We start from the raw sequence: 18189 nt of genomic DNA, 5'->3' as shown, positions 1-18189 counted from the left end.
GCAACTTCATGCATAAACAGTTTATTGTTCCCCTTCAAAAGGTTATCCAAGTTATTCAAAAGTCCGAACTGGATCTAAGTATGAGCCTTGGAGGACCCCCGAAATCAGTTATTAACACTTTCCTGACTTGAAGTAGTCAGATTTATCCTCTAAACCAGTGTTTCTTAAACTGTGGTCCGCGAACCCCTGGGGGTCCACGGGCATATACATATGTGTATGGGGGTCCGCAGTCTTATCTATGGACCATTTAACAATCGTAAGTTAATCAAAAGTCTCGTGAACGAAATTTATTGCTGCTTTTTTAAAGGGGTCCTTAAAATTGTGCTTGATTTCCCAAGGGTCCGTGGACAAAAAAGGTTATCTATCATAACCGTTATCAACTCTAGATTACGCAGTATCATCATGAAGTCATTATGCATAATGATAGCACCTATCAATCATCGATCTGTTTTCCCAGACTGACAGGATTCAAAAACTGCAGCAGTAAGAAATCTAAACATGTCATGTTGCCAAAATGCCATTTAAGTCTTCAAGATAAGAATGTTTACGATCAGCTCAGTTTACAACCTGTCGGGCATGTTTGAAACGAAAGGCGTTATGCGTCATGCAGTTTAAATATCCGATGTTGCAGATTTGAAAACATTTTTTAATGTTAGCCAGTAATAACAACAATATTTGGGCTGGTGGGCCCAAGGGGTTCGAAATGAACCTCTAAAGATCGCTTTTAAAACAAAAATGTCGTTTACCAAATACAGGTTTCTCAAACAACAGAAATATCATTCGACACTAACATTAATACCATGTTTAAATAAAAATCTAGTAGAGAAGTTACACAATATTACACAACTACTCTACCGTAAAATTATTGACTACAAGCTCCGCGATAAAATCCTTGATAGTGGAAAAACTATAATTGAAGATCGCTGAAAGAAGCAATTAAGTGGTTCCTATTGTGAGAAAAACTGAATCAAGCTTAATTCAAAAGCGATTAATGCTTCGTTGGTTTAAGTGACAATAAAAGGCACGTGCCTAATTACTGTGTCAAGATGAACTGGACACGGCAAGGGTAGTTTTAACAAGCAATTATGTAGTACGAAAGTGCAGTCGTTAGTCACTCTAAGACACTCAATGACGTAATTAAGTGTTAAATTATATCACGTTGAAAGTAGGTAAAGGTTTATCACCATTATTATCCATATATCACTTTTAATAATAGTCTTCGTTCACTATTCCAGTAGGTTTTCTAATATGTCCGTTTTTTAAAGAAACGTGTAATTCACAAGTTAAACTGACATGGCCTAGCTGTTCTATGATTCGTAGAATTTGTAATAACGCTGGATTTTATGCAATTTAAAATAGAATATACGAATTCTAATGTTCATGTTACATTAGAGTAATATTTTTCAGAGATGCACGCCCTCTTAGAACTGTTCCCAAAATTCTTCTTCGATCTCATACAGGTGTTAGGCTACAATTTTATTGTCTACTCCATGGAACATATCTTTTTGAGTCTTAGAACACACATTATCCATTAACACCGCTGAAATCGTTGATACTTTAACCTTTCAGAATACAAAAGAGTGACGTCTGCTTTCAGAAGGTAAAAATAAAAGTCATCAGAATCATGAAGTCATTGTATGTAAAGTAGCTGTGATACTTAACTTATATAACTTGCTATATGTCAGATTCATTAGACGCTAGCTTTGGTTCATTGGTTTCTTTAAGCTCGTAGATATCATTACTTGGTTGCATTCTTTTGAAACTTATCGATTCATGGTTTCAAGATAGGTTTTGGTTTAACATGTACCCTTTTATTTTTTTAAATAATCAAAACAGTGCTACAAAATTTTAAGCAATCACTTTCTGATAATTATTGATTTGCTGAAACGAGACAAAAACAGTATAGGTAACTACTTATTTTAGTTCTTTTTTTTTAATTTCGTGAACATTTCATGAATTCTTTCTAGACACGGGGACAGAATTATTGCGCAGCAGAATCTAAATTAAAGAGAGTTTAGTTAGAACAGGGTAGAAGCATTGAATTTTTGGATAGATCCAGTTTATTTTGTACTTATTGATACCGTTTGATAGAGCTCGTGAAGCACTTTCAGGATCAGTAAACAGTTTTTCGATATCTTGTACAGTTAGGAAATAATCGAGTGAAATCACTTATCGTTTCTACCCTGTAGACTGCATAGCAATAGGAATCTATGACAACAGTTATGCCCGCTCAGTTCACTATTTCAATTTCAAAGCAACTGAATCTAATTTTACAGCGAATGAAAAGTAATTGTGTTGGCCTGAAATAGATTGTTTTTAAAGAAAATTTTCCTAGTTATTTGAATGGTGTACTGTCAACTACTCAGTTTTGGAGATGATGTACGCGAACGAAACGGAGACGAGCCAAATTACGGTCGGTTACGTTTTTAGTCTTTGTGTAAATTTCTAGCGGAAGATGGTGATGAAAATTTTTACACACAGGTAGGTAGTGTGGTTTATTTATTACTAGATTGGTAATCAATTGCTGCGTGCACAATTTTTACTCATTTCTTATTGGTCAATTTTTCTGGGATTTCTTAGGCTGAGTTGCACCACCTACCTTTGACCGTAACTTTAACGATAACCGGTGTTTTTTGTATGGAGTTTGACAGATTTTGATAAGGATTTTTTCTTGTAAGAGAGCTTTTTGAAAGCGTAATTGGAAAAATATAAATGACTATCTGTTCCGGGAAAATGGATTTCGTACTTAAATTTTGTTTACTAAAATAGCTGCAACATTTATGTATTTCTATACTATGATTATACTGGTTGCCTGGTTGTTTGAAACTATATCCTAGATGGTAGGCTAGATTATAAACGAGTCTATAATTTCATTCAGATTCAGACAGATATTAATGATTGTTTCTAGCTGCTTTATAGCCACAAACATTCTTGCAATTTTAGAAATGCAGAGATATGGGCAGTGCGTTTGATACGAAATTAACTTCGAGAAATTTTGTTTTGCAATTCTTTCTTGCTAACAAACTTGCGTAAGTTTTTTTAGACAATACTTACTTTGGAAATTAGAACTTATGTTCCGTTATTTAAGACCTGAATTTAATAATGTGAAAATTTCTGATAATGTTTTGTAACACGTGGTAACGTGTAAATTTGTCGTAGCCCCATTTGGCCAAGCTGAAAATATTTTCTCCTTCAGATTCAAAACGTAAACATACAAACACATTTACTGAAAAGTTGCAAGCCACGTACCGGTATGGAAGCAAATCCTTTGTATCTTCACAAGGAGGTACAGTCACCGGTGTCGAAAATAACACACACGTTTATGTACACACGAAATGTTTTGGCGGGCGGAGACCGCCGGGCGCACGTCCGACCGTGTTCGTTGTTGCGCACCGACTGACCGGTCGCGCGCGTTTTCCTTCACCAGTACGAAGGTGTGTGGCGGCGAATCAAGCGCGTCGCGTGCCGTTCTTATTTTAAATTCCTGTCAAAGTGCGTGAACCTGCCAGTGCGGAGATAAGGCCACGTGATGGCGGCAGGTTGGTGTGTGCTTTTTTATCTGTGGTGGTGCAGGTAGCGTGATTCGCGCCTAGGGAGGTTAACAGAACACTGGTAGAGTCAACAGATGCGCCGCGGATTGCGCTGTTGGAGTAACCTCAATCGCTTAATCCCTCGTCTTACTGACTCTATAACATATATCCTCATGTGATAAAGGAGCTTTATTTAGGTGTTTACTCTCAAATATCTTATCGTGTAGGTAAAGAATTATTGTATAGAATAAATAAAACTTAAACCCATAGAAAGCTTGGCAACGCGTTAAAGAGGTGCTCTTGCAGAAATGTCCATAAAGCATTTAGTGATGGGTCTCTCCATATTTCAGAAAAACGAAATTCTACAACAACACTTCGAAAAGCCCCCAATATTAAAGCAAATTAAACTTCCAATCAGCTCCTGGATCTTCCAAGAAACAATGAACACTTCGGGGAAATACAGGGTGTCCGAAATCAGTATCAGTAGCCCACAGAGCCTGATATCACGCCGTTAGCCACGCATGACCTTCGTCGGTCACCGTTACGATAATGGGTTAGTAGAATTATAATAAAAGTAGATGCAGTGGGTCCACTGGGTTTACTCCTAAAAACGTTATCCGAAGTTTCGAATGTTGCCATCCCTCTCACGCAAAGCGAGATGCCAGAAGGAGCGACGGTGTCAGATAGAGCTGAAAATACTCCAAAACGCTTGCAGTAGCCCTGTATACCTCTTGAGAAGATGTCGTCATGATGACTGGGCACACTTTAAGAGCTGATGTTCTGTTTAAAACAGCTCCTTTTTGTTGCTGCAATAAAAAGGAAGGAAGGCTCGAAGGACCATGCACAGAACTTACATACGACTTTATCAACTCCCGCTCTGATTTTTAAGTTCCACATGTAAAGTAACTTTTTTCCAATCTTACTGCGCCTGCGCCTATTAGGTACGGTAGAAAGATAACCGGCAAAGCCAGCAGTGAAATTGATGCTGTCGATTTATAATCTGTCAGAATTATACATAATTTTGTGTTTATAATGATAGTAAATATGGAGACTTATTCTTCTGATGAATCATGATGAAAATACGTATTTTGCCATAGAAATACAAAATCTATAACCATTGAAATAATGGTTCCATATACCGAATATCTGCTATGCAAAAGCAATATTTTTTTTTTTAAGATTTGAAGATATTGTTGAAGATGACCCTACCTACCTTCGTGACAGATTCAACTACGAAATCGCGTCATTGAGCGTCATATAGGTACCTGTTTGTTTACAAAAACTTCGGAAATCGCTTCGATTTGAAAAAAAACTACACCATCCAGAGGGGTTGGTATTAAAAGTATTTTCTGCGTACTATGTGCCCTGCCCATTGCCACTTCAGCTTGCTAATCCAATAAAATAAAATTAAAATCCGTCGGGCTATGTCAGCGACTTTTAGTTAGTTTACGGATCTCCTCATTTCTGTTTCGACCTTGTAAAGGAACACCGAGCATAGATAGCCCTGTCCATAGCACTGACGACCTCTTAAAGATAGCAGGAAGACTGGATCCATTGTGGAAGTCATTGGGGGAGGCCTATGTTCAGTAGTAGACGTCCTATATGGCTGATGAAGATGACGATGATGAAAAGTATTTTTTTAAATTAAACAACCACTGCACTATAATCTATAGTTGTGGTTTTGACGCGGAAGGTGTTGACAATGGCAGTGTCGATAACACTTCGACAATCGCGGTTTGTCGTGTCCTCAGCACCTTTGTACTTTACTACGTCAAGCTATGACGCGTTTGCGCTTGCTGGCTGCGAAATGTTTTAGAATAAAAAATGGTAAAATTCAGTATTTAATTTTTTTAATACCAGTTAAACTTTACCGTAGGTATGCCATTGTGATCGCTGGAGCATAGTGAACCATTTGCTGAGCACATTCAAATACATATAAGCGTATTGAGAAAACGTTATTTGACCACGTTATTTTTTGCCGTCCCGTTTCGCTTGTTGATTCGCTGAAAGCCTTTTAAAATCTGTCAAATAAACTTCAACTTCTTATACTGAAACTGATTCTTATTCTGATCTTAAATTCTTTAATAGTTTTTTAGCCCTTTTCAGGGCACTTATACACCTCCCAAATATAGCTTGCTCTACCATCATTTCGAGACAACATTTACGCCCGTATTCACAAACGATGCTTGCCTATGTGAAGCAGCAAATCGAACGCACAGCGTGGAATAGAGCTCTGTGATTGGTTCATACTCGTATGTCACTCTGTGCGTCCACGCGCACTGTGAGATCTCATAGTAATTTATTTATTTATTTATTTATAGAAACCAATAGCGATACATTGAAATTGTAATGTTTGTGAATACGGGCGATAGGCTGGTGCTGAGAAGTGGCGGAAGGCTCAAATTAAAACAAAACTGCTGAAATTAGAGTTTATAGATGACCCACGCTGAACTGTCCCGCCAAACTCAATGACAGGGGGGCGCTACCATCGTTCAACTTAATGGTTTCCAATATGGCAAAAATCGGAACCAGCGATTCGGTATTGACGGTGGCGCCCCGCTGTCAATGTCATCGATAGGACAGTTCAGTATTTTGGAACTATAGTTGAATTTTAATCCCAGTAGATAGGCATAATGAGCGCAATGTCACGTCAAACGCGGAAGTTTACGTCGGCGGTTGACATTGACACTCGTTTTTATGCTGGCCACTCAGCGGGGTTACTCCGAAAAACGTTATCCGAAGTTTCGAATGTTGCCATCCCTGTCACGCAAAGCGAAATGCCAGCATGAAAGACGGTGACAGAGAGAAACGAAACTACGTAAACCTGGCTTCGGAGTAGCCACTCTGTAACGCACAACCATTGGTATTTCACTCTCAAATATTTATTTTTGTTTATTGTAAACACTGGTACAGCTCTACAATGTTGAAGGTACCTTGAGATCGGCGTGAATGTAGATGGGTGACCGTTTTGCAATTACATAGGTAAATTAATACTGTGTCTCTACTTCCATGTTCCATCTGTGCTGCAGAAATGGGTCTCTACATTATCACCCCTATTAATTGTTTGCAGTGAAACCCCTTCTTTTAGTTCCCTCTCAGTGATACTCTTGAGTCTCTTGTCAGGTGACTCTTTAGCCTTAAATTCACAGACGACCTTTATCTACTGTGCTTTAGTCATAGAATTTCTTTTTATTAGAGACCTTAACACATACAGCTGTGTTGTGTAGCTTAAGCTTACTTATCAAGTGTCTCTTCTACACGACTATGAGCTACACAGTTGCAATAAAATCGACTTAGCTGATACATATTAATTTGTGCAAATTCACGATGTACATTTTATCTAGACTTTTTTTAAAACCAGAATCAAATACTTAAAACATAACTGTTTTTTTATGTAACCAAATAGTTTACTGAAGGTTTTGGTCGCATGTTATATGTATTATCAAACAACAACTGCTCGCAGGAAGATTTAATGAATGCTACTGACAATGCCACTGCCACTCTTGTAGCAGTTTCGGGCTGACACTGAGTAGGTTTGTTATCGACACGACAAGAAGAAGATCAAATTGAAACCTTAAACTAACTAGACAATGCACTCTGCTATCTAATCTAATTTTTCATTCAATTTCGTCTTCTTTTTCTATGACTTTTCCTATTTCATTTTAGTGTCTGCCCTACTGTGGCTACTGTTATAAGACGGCGAGACAGTTCTTGGGTTGGTCGTTCCAAATCTTTCATTTTTCTTATTTGCCATTTCGTAAAAAGGAAAAAGAACGTTTCAATCTACAGGCCTTTGAAATTCAGCCACCTATGTATTTATATCCTTGAGTAGTTTAGAAACACATGAGTATATGTAGAAATACAACAACATTGATCTTTGACATCAGTTTCTAAGCAACAAGTATACGTTAACGGAAATATGAGCCTTGAATTTGAATTAGTTAAATAAAAATATATTACTTATTTCTTAACTACTATAAAACAATGTCTGCATGAAAAAATAACAAAATTATGCTCTATGCATTTTCCAAGCAGTCTCATAGGACTCATCCCAGGGATATTAACTTGGGCTATACTTAGGTACATCATATACCATCGTCCCCTAACTAAAGTGGTTAACATAGTCAGAAGAATTGCCAAACTTAAGTAGCAGTTGGCGAGACACATAGCGCGCAAATCTTGATGACTATTGATTTGAAATCACAGACCAAAAAGAAGTGTAGGTAACTTCTACTCGCACCGAAAAGGGTCGCTTGAAGCGCTTGGAATCAGACAGAACAGTGTGCTTACCATGAGTTTACGCTAGGTGTGCTCGTACGTCAAAAAAATCTATGAAGATTTTATTTCTTGAAAGTAGCCTCTAGGGGCGCTGCACAATATGTCATACATTTAATGTCATTTTTTTACGCAGTCGCTATCGAGCACACTTAACGTAAACTCATGGTAAACACACAGGACTGTTCGTTGTGGAAATCCAGGAAGGACTTAATCCAGCAGTAGACGAATTTCAGTTAGAACTAATAATAACTCCTCATTAGAGGACAGGAACGTGGCGTTGCGTGGGCAGGCCCACTAGGTGGACCGACGATCTGGTGAAGGTCACTCGAAGAACCTGGATGCAGGCAGTGCAGTACCAGCCGCTATGGAAATCCTTGGGGGAGACCTCTGTCCAGCAGTGGACGTCATTTGGCTGAAACGAACGAAATAGACATCGTCTTTTTCTAAATAGGTGGTCCAATCTATACTTGGATTAGATATAATTTCATGCTAAAACATCGGTGTGGATCCATTGAGAAAGCCGATCCGCCATATTTAGACTTTAGACTAGGGTTGCCATACGTCCCCGTACGCCGGGACATGTCCCCGTTTGAAGCATGGTGTCCTGGCGTCCCGGCCGATAAGCAATTTGTCCCCGTTTAAAAATCATAGTTATTTAATAGAGGGCTGGATTTGGTAAACAGTAATATACCTACGTAGAAATAAACGCCTATGTCAATTTGGGCGTGTTCCTTTACATGTATGGAGATTTGCTATTTTTGACATCAACGTTGATAAATTTAGCGATATCTGTGATATTTCTTTAATCTGTAAGCGTTTTGTGAGCGAAGTGAAAAATTGTTGAAATGGAACACTCTCAGTTTGACATGAGCCGTCACACGTCCGATTTTTGAAGTGTTTATTTTTTATAGAAAAAACATTCTACAAGTTAAGTTGTGCTCTTAAGTTTATCTAAGCTGCGTTATAATATATTTCGTAGAAAAAGCATGTTTTCTATCTGAACGTTGGCAGTTATTTTCTATGTTGTGCTGTGCGTGTATTTTGAGGTTTGGACAGATAATTCAAACCAAGTGAATAAACGAAATAAACTTGTTTTATGCGTGCCGCGCGCGGCTTCGCTTTGGCGCGCTTTCTGTTTGGTGTTTCAACGTCGTTGTGTTTAAAAGTTAAACTAATAATTGTTTGAATTACCATTAATGATTAATGGTAATTCAAACAATTATTAGTTTAACTTTTATCAATGATTAATGCAGTTTATAAGGTACCTAGTTCTTCAAGTAATTCGAAATTGTGATAATACAATATGGGAAAAAGGAAATGTTCGTTTTCGGACGACTATACAAAAGAGTGGTCGTTTATTAAAAGAGGTAGGCATGATAAGGAAGCTTTCTGTTCAGTTTGTGGATTGTACTTATCTATTGGAAATGGGGGTAAGTCAGCTGTGAAGGACCATATTCGAACGGGAGTTCATGCGACGAAATTAACGGTTGCTTCGACATCAAAAGATATTTCAACATTCATGATCAAACAAGAAACCCCCGAAGATATATTGATACGCGCTGCTGAGCTAACCACTGCGTATCGAGTTGTGAAGCATCACGAATCATTCAACTCTTTAGACTGCACCACAAAACTGAATTCTGTAATGTATCCTGACTCAAATATAGCGTCAAAACAATCCACAGCGAGAACAAAGGCCACCGCTATTATAAAAAATGTTTTAGCTCCACACTCCATTGAGCAAGTCAAAGCAGAAATTGAAAATGTGCCTTTCTACGGCGTGTCCACAGATTCCAGCAACCATAAATCTGACAAGATGTTTCCCCTGCTGATACAGTATTTCAGTGAAAAAGAGGGATTACAAATCAAACTTCTCAAGTTAGACATATTACCGAATGAAACATCCGATACCATAACTTCATTTTGCCTAAAAACATTGCAAAATCTGAATATACCGACGGAAAACATGGTGGCTTTTAGCGCGGATAATACAAACACCAACTTTGGAGGAAGAGAAAGGCACGGGACAAATAATGTGTACTTTAAATTAAAAGACATTTTGAACAAAGAGTTGGAAGGAATCGGTTGCCCTGCGCACATTCTTCATAATACAGCCTCCACTGCCGCTGATGTAATGTCCATCGATGTGGAGTCCATGGTACTAAAAATTTACAAATATTTTTCAATATTTACTGTGAGAGTTGAGCGCCTCAAGGAATTTTGTGAGCTAGCAGAAGTAACATATAATAACATACTGTCACACTCGAGAACACGATGGCTGTCACTTCTTCCAGCTGTAGAACGCATATTAAAGCTTTGGGTGCCATTGAAAGATTTTTTCGCAGCTGAAGCAAGAGCCCCGAAAGCAATAACCGATTTTTTTGAGAACCCTTTATCTGAATTGTACACTCTTTTTGTGCACAGTCAATCAGCTTTAATTGAGAAGCAAATTAAAAGGATAGAAAAATCAATGATTACTGTTATTGAAGTGAAAAATGTTTTAAATGATACAACGAAACAACTGAACGACCGGTCAATAAATAGCTACTTAGGTAATCAAACAAAACAATTATATACAAAACTCAAGAATGAAGGTACTCTTGGTGCACAGCAAACAGAGACATTTGACAAAGACACAAGTGATTATTTCCACGCTGCTATTGAATATCTCGAACAGTGGTCTGAGCCTATGAAAAAATTCGAGATTTTTGATTGGATGATGTTGAACGAGATTCCACAGTGGCAACAAATTGAAGAAATGACAAGTTATTTAAACGAGAAATCTATACAAATTAGTGATTCTATGTATGAGGAATTTATGTACTTACAATCGTTCCTACAAACTGAAATGTCTGATGAATGGAAATGTGAAAACGTACAAGATAGATGGATATTTTTTTTTCAAATGACAGATGAAAGAGAAAGAAAAACTAATTTACTCAAAGTGTGCCAATATCTCTTTGCAATCCCTGGCCATAATGCACATGTGGAGCGGGTATTTTCATTGATAACCTCGCAGTGGACTAAAGAGAGGAACCAGCTCGCTGTGGGGACAGTTGAGAGTATAATTCAGTGCATATACAACTACAAGATGACATGCATTGAGTTTTACAAGTACGTGAAGTCCCAAAAAGAGTTGCTCCGTAAAGCGGGAACATCTGACAAGTATGAATGGGCCCACAAAAGTGGCAACAATAATTAGACTAAGAAGCTTCCTAACCGCTGGATTTTATATTTGTTGATTAATTTATTATATTTTGTACTAATAAAAAAAAATGCCATGCATAAACGAGGATATAATATTGGATGATTATATTTTGTGTTAATTTAAAAAATCCGGAGGGATGGTTTGTAGTATAGATTTTGTAGTAATTAAAAGCGATGTGAGACTTAGATGTGAGTCTAGTTTCAGAGACTAGTGCTATGTCAATCTTCTCCATTTCAAGGAAAGTTTCTAATTCTTGACGTCTGTCTGTCAAGCCGTTGGCGTTCCAAGTAACTACTCGGAGGTTCAGGATCATTTTTTAATAAGACTGCTGACTAACTGGACCATTCGGTCCATCATTTTGTCCATCATTTTTTCCACTATTGTAATCATTGTATGTTGTAGTTTTTCCAGCATAGTCTCCATAGTATTAGTGAAGTTATTGAAATCGTTGTTTGTCGTGTTATTTAAATCGTTATTCCTTTGTGCAGGTATAGTTTGTGGTCTTGTTTTAGCCATTTCAGCATAGGTCTTTTTTGGGTTTGTTTGTTGAAATAGATGTTGAGTTTTGGCATTATCAATTCTGTTACTGTCGAGGTTCATTATTNGGCAACTTAGAAAGATCTGGCAAAATACGGGATACCCAAAAGATAAAACTGCATTCAATAAGTTCTCTGACGAGCTTAAAAATCTCATCAACAAGGTAGAGAATGACAAAATCCAAAACATGCTCTCAAACCTCGATCCGACAGCTGATACAAACTACTCGCTATGGAAGGTCACCAAAAACATGAAGCGCCCAAAAACACACATACCTGTCATCAATAATAATAAAGGAGGATGGGCAAGGTCTGACCTAGAGAGNAAATAACTGGACTATTTACTTGTTATTGAGCACAAAGACACAAACTTGGTTATTTTTCCAGAAAATGTATATTTAAGTGCATAAATGTAAAAATGGCTTCATAGTGCACAAAATTGGCAATAGGTGGCATAATAATGGTTACTTTTTAGCGCCTAGTTTGAAATGTGATTGAATGATGACAACTACCAACAGTTGTCAGTTTGGTAAAATTTTATTTTAGTTGGAAAAAGACAAAAAGTGGTAAATGGGTTAACGTGCGGGGGCTGCAAAATCATGTTGTGACGTCACGCGCGAATATTGGAAATTTTTGAAAATTTTAAAAAGTCCGTAAACTTCTCGAGGCTCTATCTTTGGTAATACTGGATGGATTGAGGTGAAATAAAAACTAGTGTAATGTGTGTGATCTAAACTTTAAATTAAGTCATAATTTAACTTAATATTACAACTTATGCGTGTTGTCCATTATTCCTGGCGGACCAATTCTATAAACTTATTGATAGCAATATTGTTATCATAACCTCTTACTTACTAGTATTGTATTATATTATTTTATGCACATCGATTTGGGAGATGTTCTGTATTGTAGTTGTCGCAGCCAAATTGTATTATAATATTGGACGGGTTTTGGAAATAGCTCGGCGTTCCTATAACATGAATCCTATGTTTACTTTCCACTCTTGACATTTAACACGTGACTTACCAAACTAACTATCTCCATGGTTACCGTCTTAGTCTATGCATGACTAGGGATTGAACAACTTTTAATTGAATATTATTAACAATTCTCGATAATTATTATCGATTGAAAAATATTCGGTATTTGAATCGAAAGATATATTCAATTTTATCAATATCAAAATATTCAATTTTAATAATAAAATAAAGTTAGTTAACTATTTTTAAGATTTTTGTTTTTATAATGTATTTTTATTTTTTGATAATTACATTGTAAAAAGAAAAAATTAAAAATAAGAAAGAAAATTAATAAAGGAAATAAATATTATTTACTACCACCTNGCAACTTAGAAAGATCTGGCAAAATACGGGATACCCAAAAGATAAAACTGCATTCAATAAGTTCTCTGACGAGCTTAAAAATCTCATCAACAAGGTAGAGAATGACAAAATCCAAAACATGCTCTCAAACCTCGATCCGACAGCTGATACAAACTACTCGCTATGGAAGGTCACCAAAAACATGAAGCGCCCAAAAACACACATACCTGTCATCAATAATAATAAAGGAGGATGGGCAAGGTCTGACCTAGAGAGAGCGACAACATTCGCGGAACACTTGAGCAACGTATTTAATCCACACCCAGATAGCTGTCCTGAACATACAGAAGAAATAAAAATCTACTTAGAATCACCAAACCAAATGTGCTTACCATTGCGAAGTACTAGCCCTAAAGAAATTGTCCAAGAGATTAAGAATCTGAAGGAAGGAAAAGCGCCCGGGTATGATCATATAGATGCAACACTTATAAAGAAATTTCCGTTCAAGGCAGTAATGAAACTTGTCCACATATTTAATGCTTGCCTAAGATTGGAACACTTTCCCGGACAGTGGAAGATAGCACAGGTAATAATGATTCCCAAGCCTGGTAAACCTTTAGAACAAACAAACTCATACAGACCCATCAGCCTGCTGCCAGTAATTGGAAAAATGTTTGAACGGATACTCCTCAACAGAATAAAAGTACACTTAAATACCGTTCTACCACAGCACCAATTTGGATTCCGTGAAAGCCATGGGACTATTGAACAGGTTCACCGTATTGTTGACATTATCAGTAGATGCTTAGAGAACAAATTATACTGCTCTGCAGTATTTTTAGACGTCAGCCAGGCTTTCGACAAGGTATGGCATGAGGGCCTTATCTTCAAAATCAAAAACTCACTGCCGCACTGTTTTCTTCAGATACTAAAATCATACCTTGACAAGAGAAGCTTCCAAGTAAAATGCAACGATGACAGCTCTGAGCTCTACGAAATCAACTCGGGCGTCCCCCAAGGTAGCATATTATATGTATGTAATTAATAAATTAAATAATAACATACATAATGTATGTAACTTCCTACTTTTTTATTTTTAAACCGGCAGACAGTGGTGACTGAGTTTGTTGCGGCGCTTCTTCTCAGCACTTGCCAAATGTTTGTCTCGAAGCGCTGGTAGGGCAAAAAAAGAATGAGACATGTATAGGCTCCTTAAGAGCATTTGACGATTTGCAAGAACTAATTTAATTAGTCTAAACAAATAAAGATAATTTTGATTTTGATTTTATTAGGACCTGTCCTGTACCTCATCTTCACTGCAGATGTTCCAACAGATGACCAAACGATTACAGCGACATACGCTGATGACACCGCCTTGCTGTCCTCTCATAGTNAAAAAAAAAAAAAAAAAAAAACCTTAACCACTAAGAACAGATTTTTCGAAACTCCAGAGGGGATAAAACGCGGTCCACGCGTATGAAGTCGCGGGCGGCATCTAGTTGATTTTATAGTGGCTAACCTGATGCCAGCTAAATAAAAACGATAGGTAATAGCGCAAGTGTTACCTCACTAACTTCCGATGAATAAATTAAGTAAGAACTATAAAAATAAATATATTTTTTTACCTCATTCTTCAGCTATGTCTCTTAATGATAATAAAACTGTCGGTTCAAAGTTCAGTTGTAATGAGCAATACATTCAAGCCTGGGGTTGTAAGAGTTATGCTTGAATGAAGTCCCAAACTTCATCATAATATCACATAATACAAGATATAATAAAGAATATTGCTCCTATTTGTGTGACATGCAAAAAAATGGGGCCACATTTATAACCCAGCAGGAGAATTATTGTTGTATTGTTTTTACATGCAGATTTTTATTTTTTCAAAAAATTTCCGTTACAAATGTTTTATATTGTGTATTTTAATGTTTTATGCTAACATTTAAATTAGCTTGTGAGAGTATTATGCAGAGTTGTCATCATGGAATGTATCATTATAAGAAATTGACATTGTTACAAGATGACCTTATGCTAATTTGTCATTGTTAGAAGTTTAGAAGTCAAGTATAGAGTTATTACATGAATTTGTCATTAAAAAAGTTGTTATTGAAAGAAACATCTAGTAGGCATATTTATAGTTCCAAAATACTGAACTGTCCTATCGATGACATTGACAGCGGGGCGCCACCGTCAATATCGAATCGCTGGTTCCGATTTTTGCCATGTTGGAAACCATAAAGTTGAACGATGGTAGCGCCCCCCTGTCATTGAGTTTGGCGGGACAGTTCAGCGTGGGTCATCTATACCTACCAATAACAGTTTAAAAAAATTCTGACTGATTTATCAAAAAATTAACTTTCTTCTTAGTTGATTATTTACCTCTTAACATAAAATAATTATGTGTAGGTCTTGCTTTAAGAAGTGCAGTTGGTGGGGTTCCTCGGTCTTCTTCTTCTTCGTTTTGAGCATTATTCCGATCACCCCATGGCTCGTCATCGTCTGTCTCGCTGTCGTCAGTCTGGATGTGGACCATGTCATCAGTGCCGGATGTGTCATTACTGTCCGATGAACTTGATCTGTAGGTTTTATCATGGAAAATTATAAATTAAGTTATGGAGAAATTAGAGCCAACATAATATCTCAATTAATTTTATTTCCTGTCGGTCATTCAAATACATTGTACTAAATTAATTACTATTTATATATTTTTTGTCTCATATAACAATATTTAGAAAAGATATAATAAATAGGTATGAGTGATTTTATATCTGCATAGATATTCTCCCCATTTTTCATCCAACTACCTTCTTAAGATTGCCTGAGCAAGACAGTTATAACACAGTCTGTTACAGAGCATAATATGAAGTATTATAGCCAAATAGGATTTTTTTTTAAATTTGTAAATTTAATTTTTACATGATACTCACCCAGTGCCAGATGCCTCTGATAAAGAAGCCATGAACCTCTGCAAATCATCACTCTCAGGCTCAGAGTTGCTGTTATTGTCTTTACTGTTTCTCCTATTCATGCTCACTTCTACGGGGCTCTCTTCGGGGGACAGATCATCTGAATCCCTAGATGACTCATTACTATCGGAGTCTCTGTCAGGCGTTTTACGCTTTCTGTAGTTCCTAGCACGCTTTGGACGACGTATGTTCAGCAGAATCGCCCGCACGTTGCTGCTCGAAGGCGCAGCATTTATAACCTCATTTGATGGACCACCCGAGGTCCTAGCGGCCCGATCATCGCTACTGGTACTCTCAGATTTATCAGCTGACACTCCGCTGTCCACATTCTCATCTTTACTCGAAGATGCCACTATAAAAACAACCAAAACGTACCCGAAAATAATTTACGTCACATTTTTTTTCAGGGCCAGAAACTTGCTTTGAACACTTACCAGCCTCTTTAAAACTTTCTTGGGAGCTCCCATCGTTGAATTTAAACTTCTTTCCTCCCATTTTAGGGCTCACAGGAGAGTCTTTGATATCATCATCACTCGAACTATTATCTTCCATTGTAGTAAAAACCTACTCCGGGACGAAAAAGTAACGAGAGCAATGCAGCGTTATTTAACTAAAAAAATTGATTTACTTACGATAAGAATTTACGACTAACTAGGCAAAAATGAAGATTTGCTTTGCGAAGAAGAATTTTTATTTTTACAGATTTTTGTGATGAAATTTGGCAGGTTAAAAAATGTTGCCATATTTTTTATCAAACTGCCTGCCTAGTTTTTGGTCTTAGGCCCTAGGCCCTATGCTCTTAGGCCTGCCTAGCTAGCCTAGTGCCTAGTGCCTACGTTTAGCACGGTATATTTTTAAATTAAGTTTTAAATGCTCATTTTATTTCAAAAGTTTAATTATGTTTTTGATTTACTAAAATATAATTCCCAAAAGATTGGCTGTATTTCTTAAATGGCCAAATTAATATCATTTAATAACAAGAAATGCCACAGCCCGTTTTATAGTTCATGCAACGATGCAACAAGAGTTGAGGTTGAGGTGGGTTTTTTTTTTTTTTTTTTATGTGATAGGAGGCAAACGAGCAAACGGATCACCTGATGGTAAGTGACAGGGTACGGAAACTTCCATACTACGNCGATTCTTAAAATAACACCATTTTATAAAATAATTGGTCACATCATCATAACGTGATCAATTTTACGATTTGGCCACGATATAAATGCATATTAGTGTTAAATTTGATTTATTACTTATTAATCAATAAACTTAAATGAGAAAAATTCAATAAAAATAAAGAAAAGATATCAATTGAAATAATTATAAAATTATTTGTTTTCACCCGGTGTAAACACCCACGGGTGGAATGAAACAGGTTTTTATTGGGTTTTTACCCTCATGTGGGTTTTTACCCGGGTGGAAACCCATCTCTACACGTGACCAAGTCGCATTCTAGTTAAAATGGTAGTAACTGTTTTGGAAAGATTCATTTTAACAAACCATGGTTTACAAAGGATGGATGGTTGAATGAGCTTGTAATGTTTCCCCTTAGATTGGCTAGTGAACTCCCAATTCTCATCCCAGGCAGATTTGAGATAAGCTTTGGGAAGGGCTGCCGTTAAGTCATGGCAATAATTTGTGTACGGATGTATATCTCCACACTCAACCGCTTCATTGGCCAGCTTATCAGCTTTATTATTTCCTGGAATATTGGTATGACTAGGAATCCACGCAAAATTAATTAAATGACTGTTAAGACTACATTTGTGAAGTAATTTCCTGCATTCTGTAATAATAGGATAATTAGTATTGTTCTTAAATGGAAATTTATGTAATGCCTGCAAAGCACTTTTAGAGTCACAAAATTTACAGTTTTGTTTAATTTCATAAGGAGAGCATACTCTAAAGCCTTAAACAGTCCAAAACATTCTCCTGTAAAGACTGATGATTCTGGAGGGAGTTTTATTTTCTGGACAATATGATATTGTTTATGGTATGCGCCAACGCCAACATGACCCGTTGGAGAGTGCTTAGATGCATCGCAATAGATATGATGCCAATCGCCCCAGTGTTCGTCTACGATCTGATTGAACTTAATGTTAGCATTGTAGTCATCCTTATGTATGTCTAGGTTGAAATGAATTGTCGGAGTAAGAATAAGGGATTCAACAGAAAATATCGGAAGAATCGCCGTGTGGTGACGGCAGAGTAGAATACATTTGTCACCAACCCCTACTCTTCCCGCGGGTGTCGTAAGAGGCGACTTAGGGACTACACAACAAACAGAGAATGGGCAGCAGCGCTCTCTGAAAAACATCAATCTTTTAAACTGCGATCTCCAACCCGCCTGCC

The 18189-nt window shown here is 37.1% G+C and overlaps 2 protein-coding genes across 2 annotated transcripts in view; both read right to left on the bottom strand.

Annotated features, from left to right (window-relative positions):
• The window catches only part of LOC114353858 (protein I'm not dead yet-like), a 55063-nt gene extending 51530 nt beyond the window's left edge, over positions 1–3533 (bottom strand). The window contains exon 1 of the mRNA XM_028305983.1: positions 3250–3533. The gene's annotated coding sequence lies outside the window, so the exon portion shown is untranslated. The remainder of the gene's footprint in view (positions 1–3249) is intronic.
• Positions 3534–15174: 11641 nt separating this feature from the next.
• Positions 15175–16675, bottom strand: LOC114353848 (dentin sialophosphoprotein-like). The gene is made up of 3 exons (XM_028305972.1): positions 16275–16675; positions 15802–16192; positions 15175–15450 (listed from the first exon to the last, which is right to left on the bottom strand). The coding sequence occupies exons 1-3, from the start codon at positions 16390–16392 to the stop codon at positions 15246–15248; spliced, it is 714 nt and encodes a 237-aa protein (XP_028161773.1). The 5' UTR covers positions 16393–16675; the 3' UTR covers positions 15175–15245.
• Between the last annotated feature and the right edge of the window lie 1514 nt (positions 16676–18189).

The sequence above is a fragment of the Ostrinia furnacalis genome, unplaced genomic scaffold (genome assembly GCF_004193835.3).
Source record: "Ostrinia furnacalis isolate ACB-3 unplaced genomic scaffold, ASM419383v2 OfSCF1848, whole genome shotgun sequence".
Taxonomy (NCBI): Eukaryota; Metazoa; Arthropoda; class Insecta; order Lepidoptera; family Crambidae; genus Ostrinia; species Ostrinia furnacalis.
The sequence above is the reverse complement of the archived record's forward strand: the minus strand, read 5'-3'. Positions and strand labels throughout refer to the sequence as shown.

What these genes read in the sequence shown, in the direction of transcription:
- LOC114353848 (XM_028305972.1), bottom strand. Translation starts at nt 16,392, where the DNA reads ATGGAAGATAATAGTTCGAGTGATGATGATATCAAAGACTCTCCTGTG. An exon ending in AGAAAGTTTTAAAGAGGCTG is followed by an intron (nt 16,193 to 16,274) that starts GTAAGTGTTCAA and finishes TTGTTTTTATAG; the next exon opens with TGGCATCTTCGAGTAAAGAT. An exon ending in TCAGAGGCATCTGGCACTGG is followed by an intron (nt 15,451 to 15,801) that starts GTGAGTATCATG and finishes TAAAACCTACAG; the next exon opens with ATCAAGTTCATCGGACAGTA.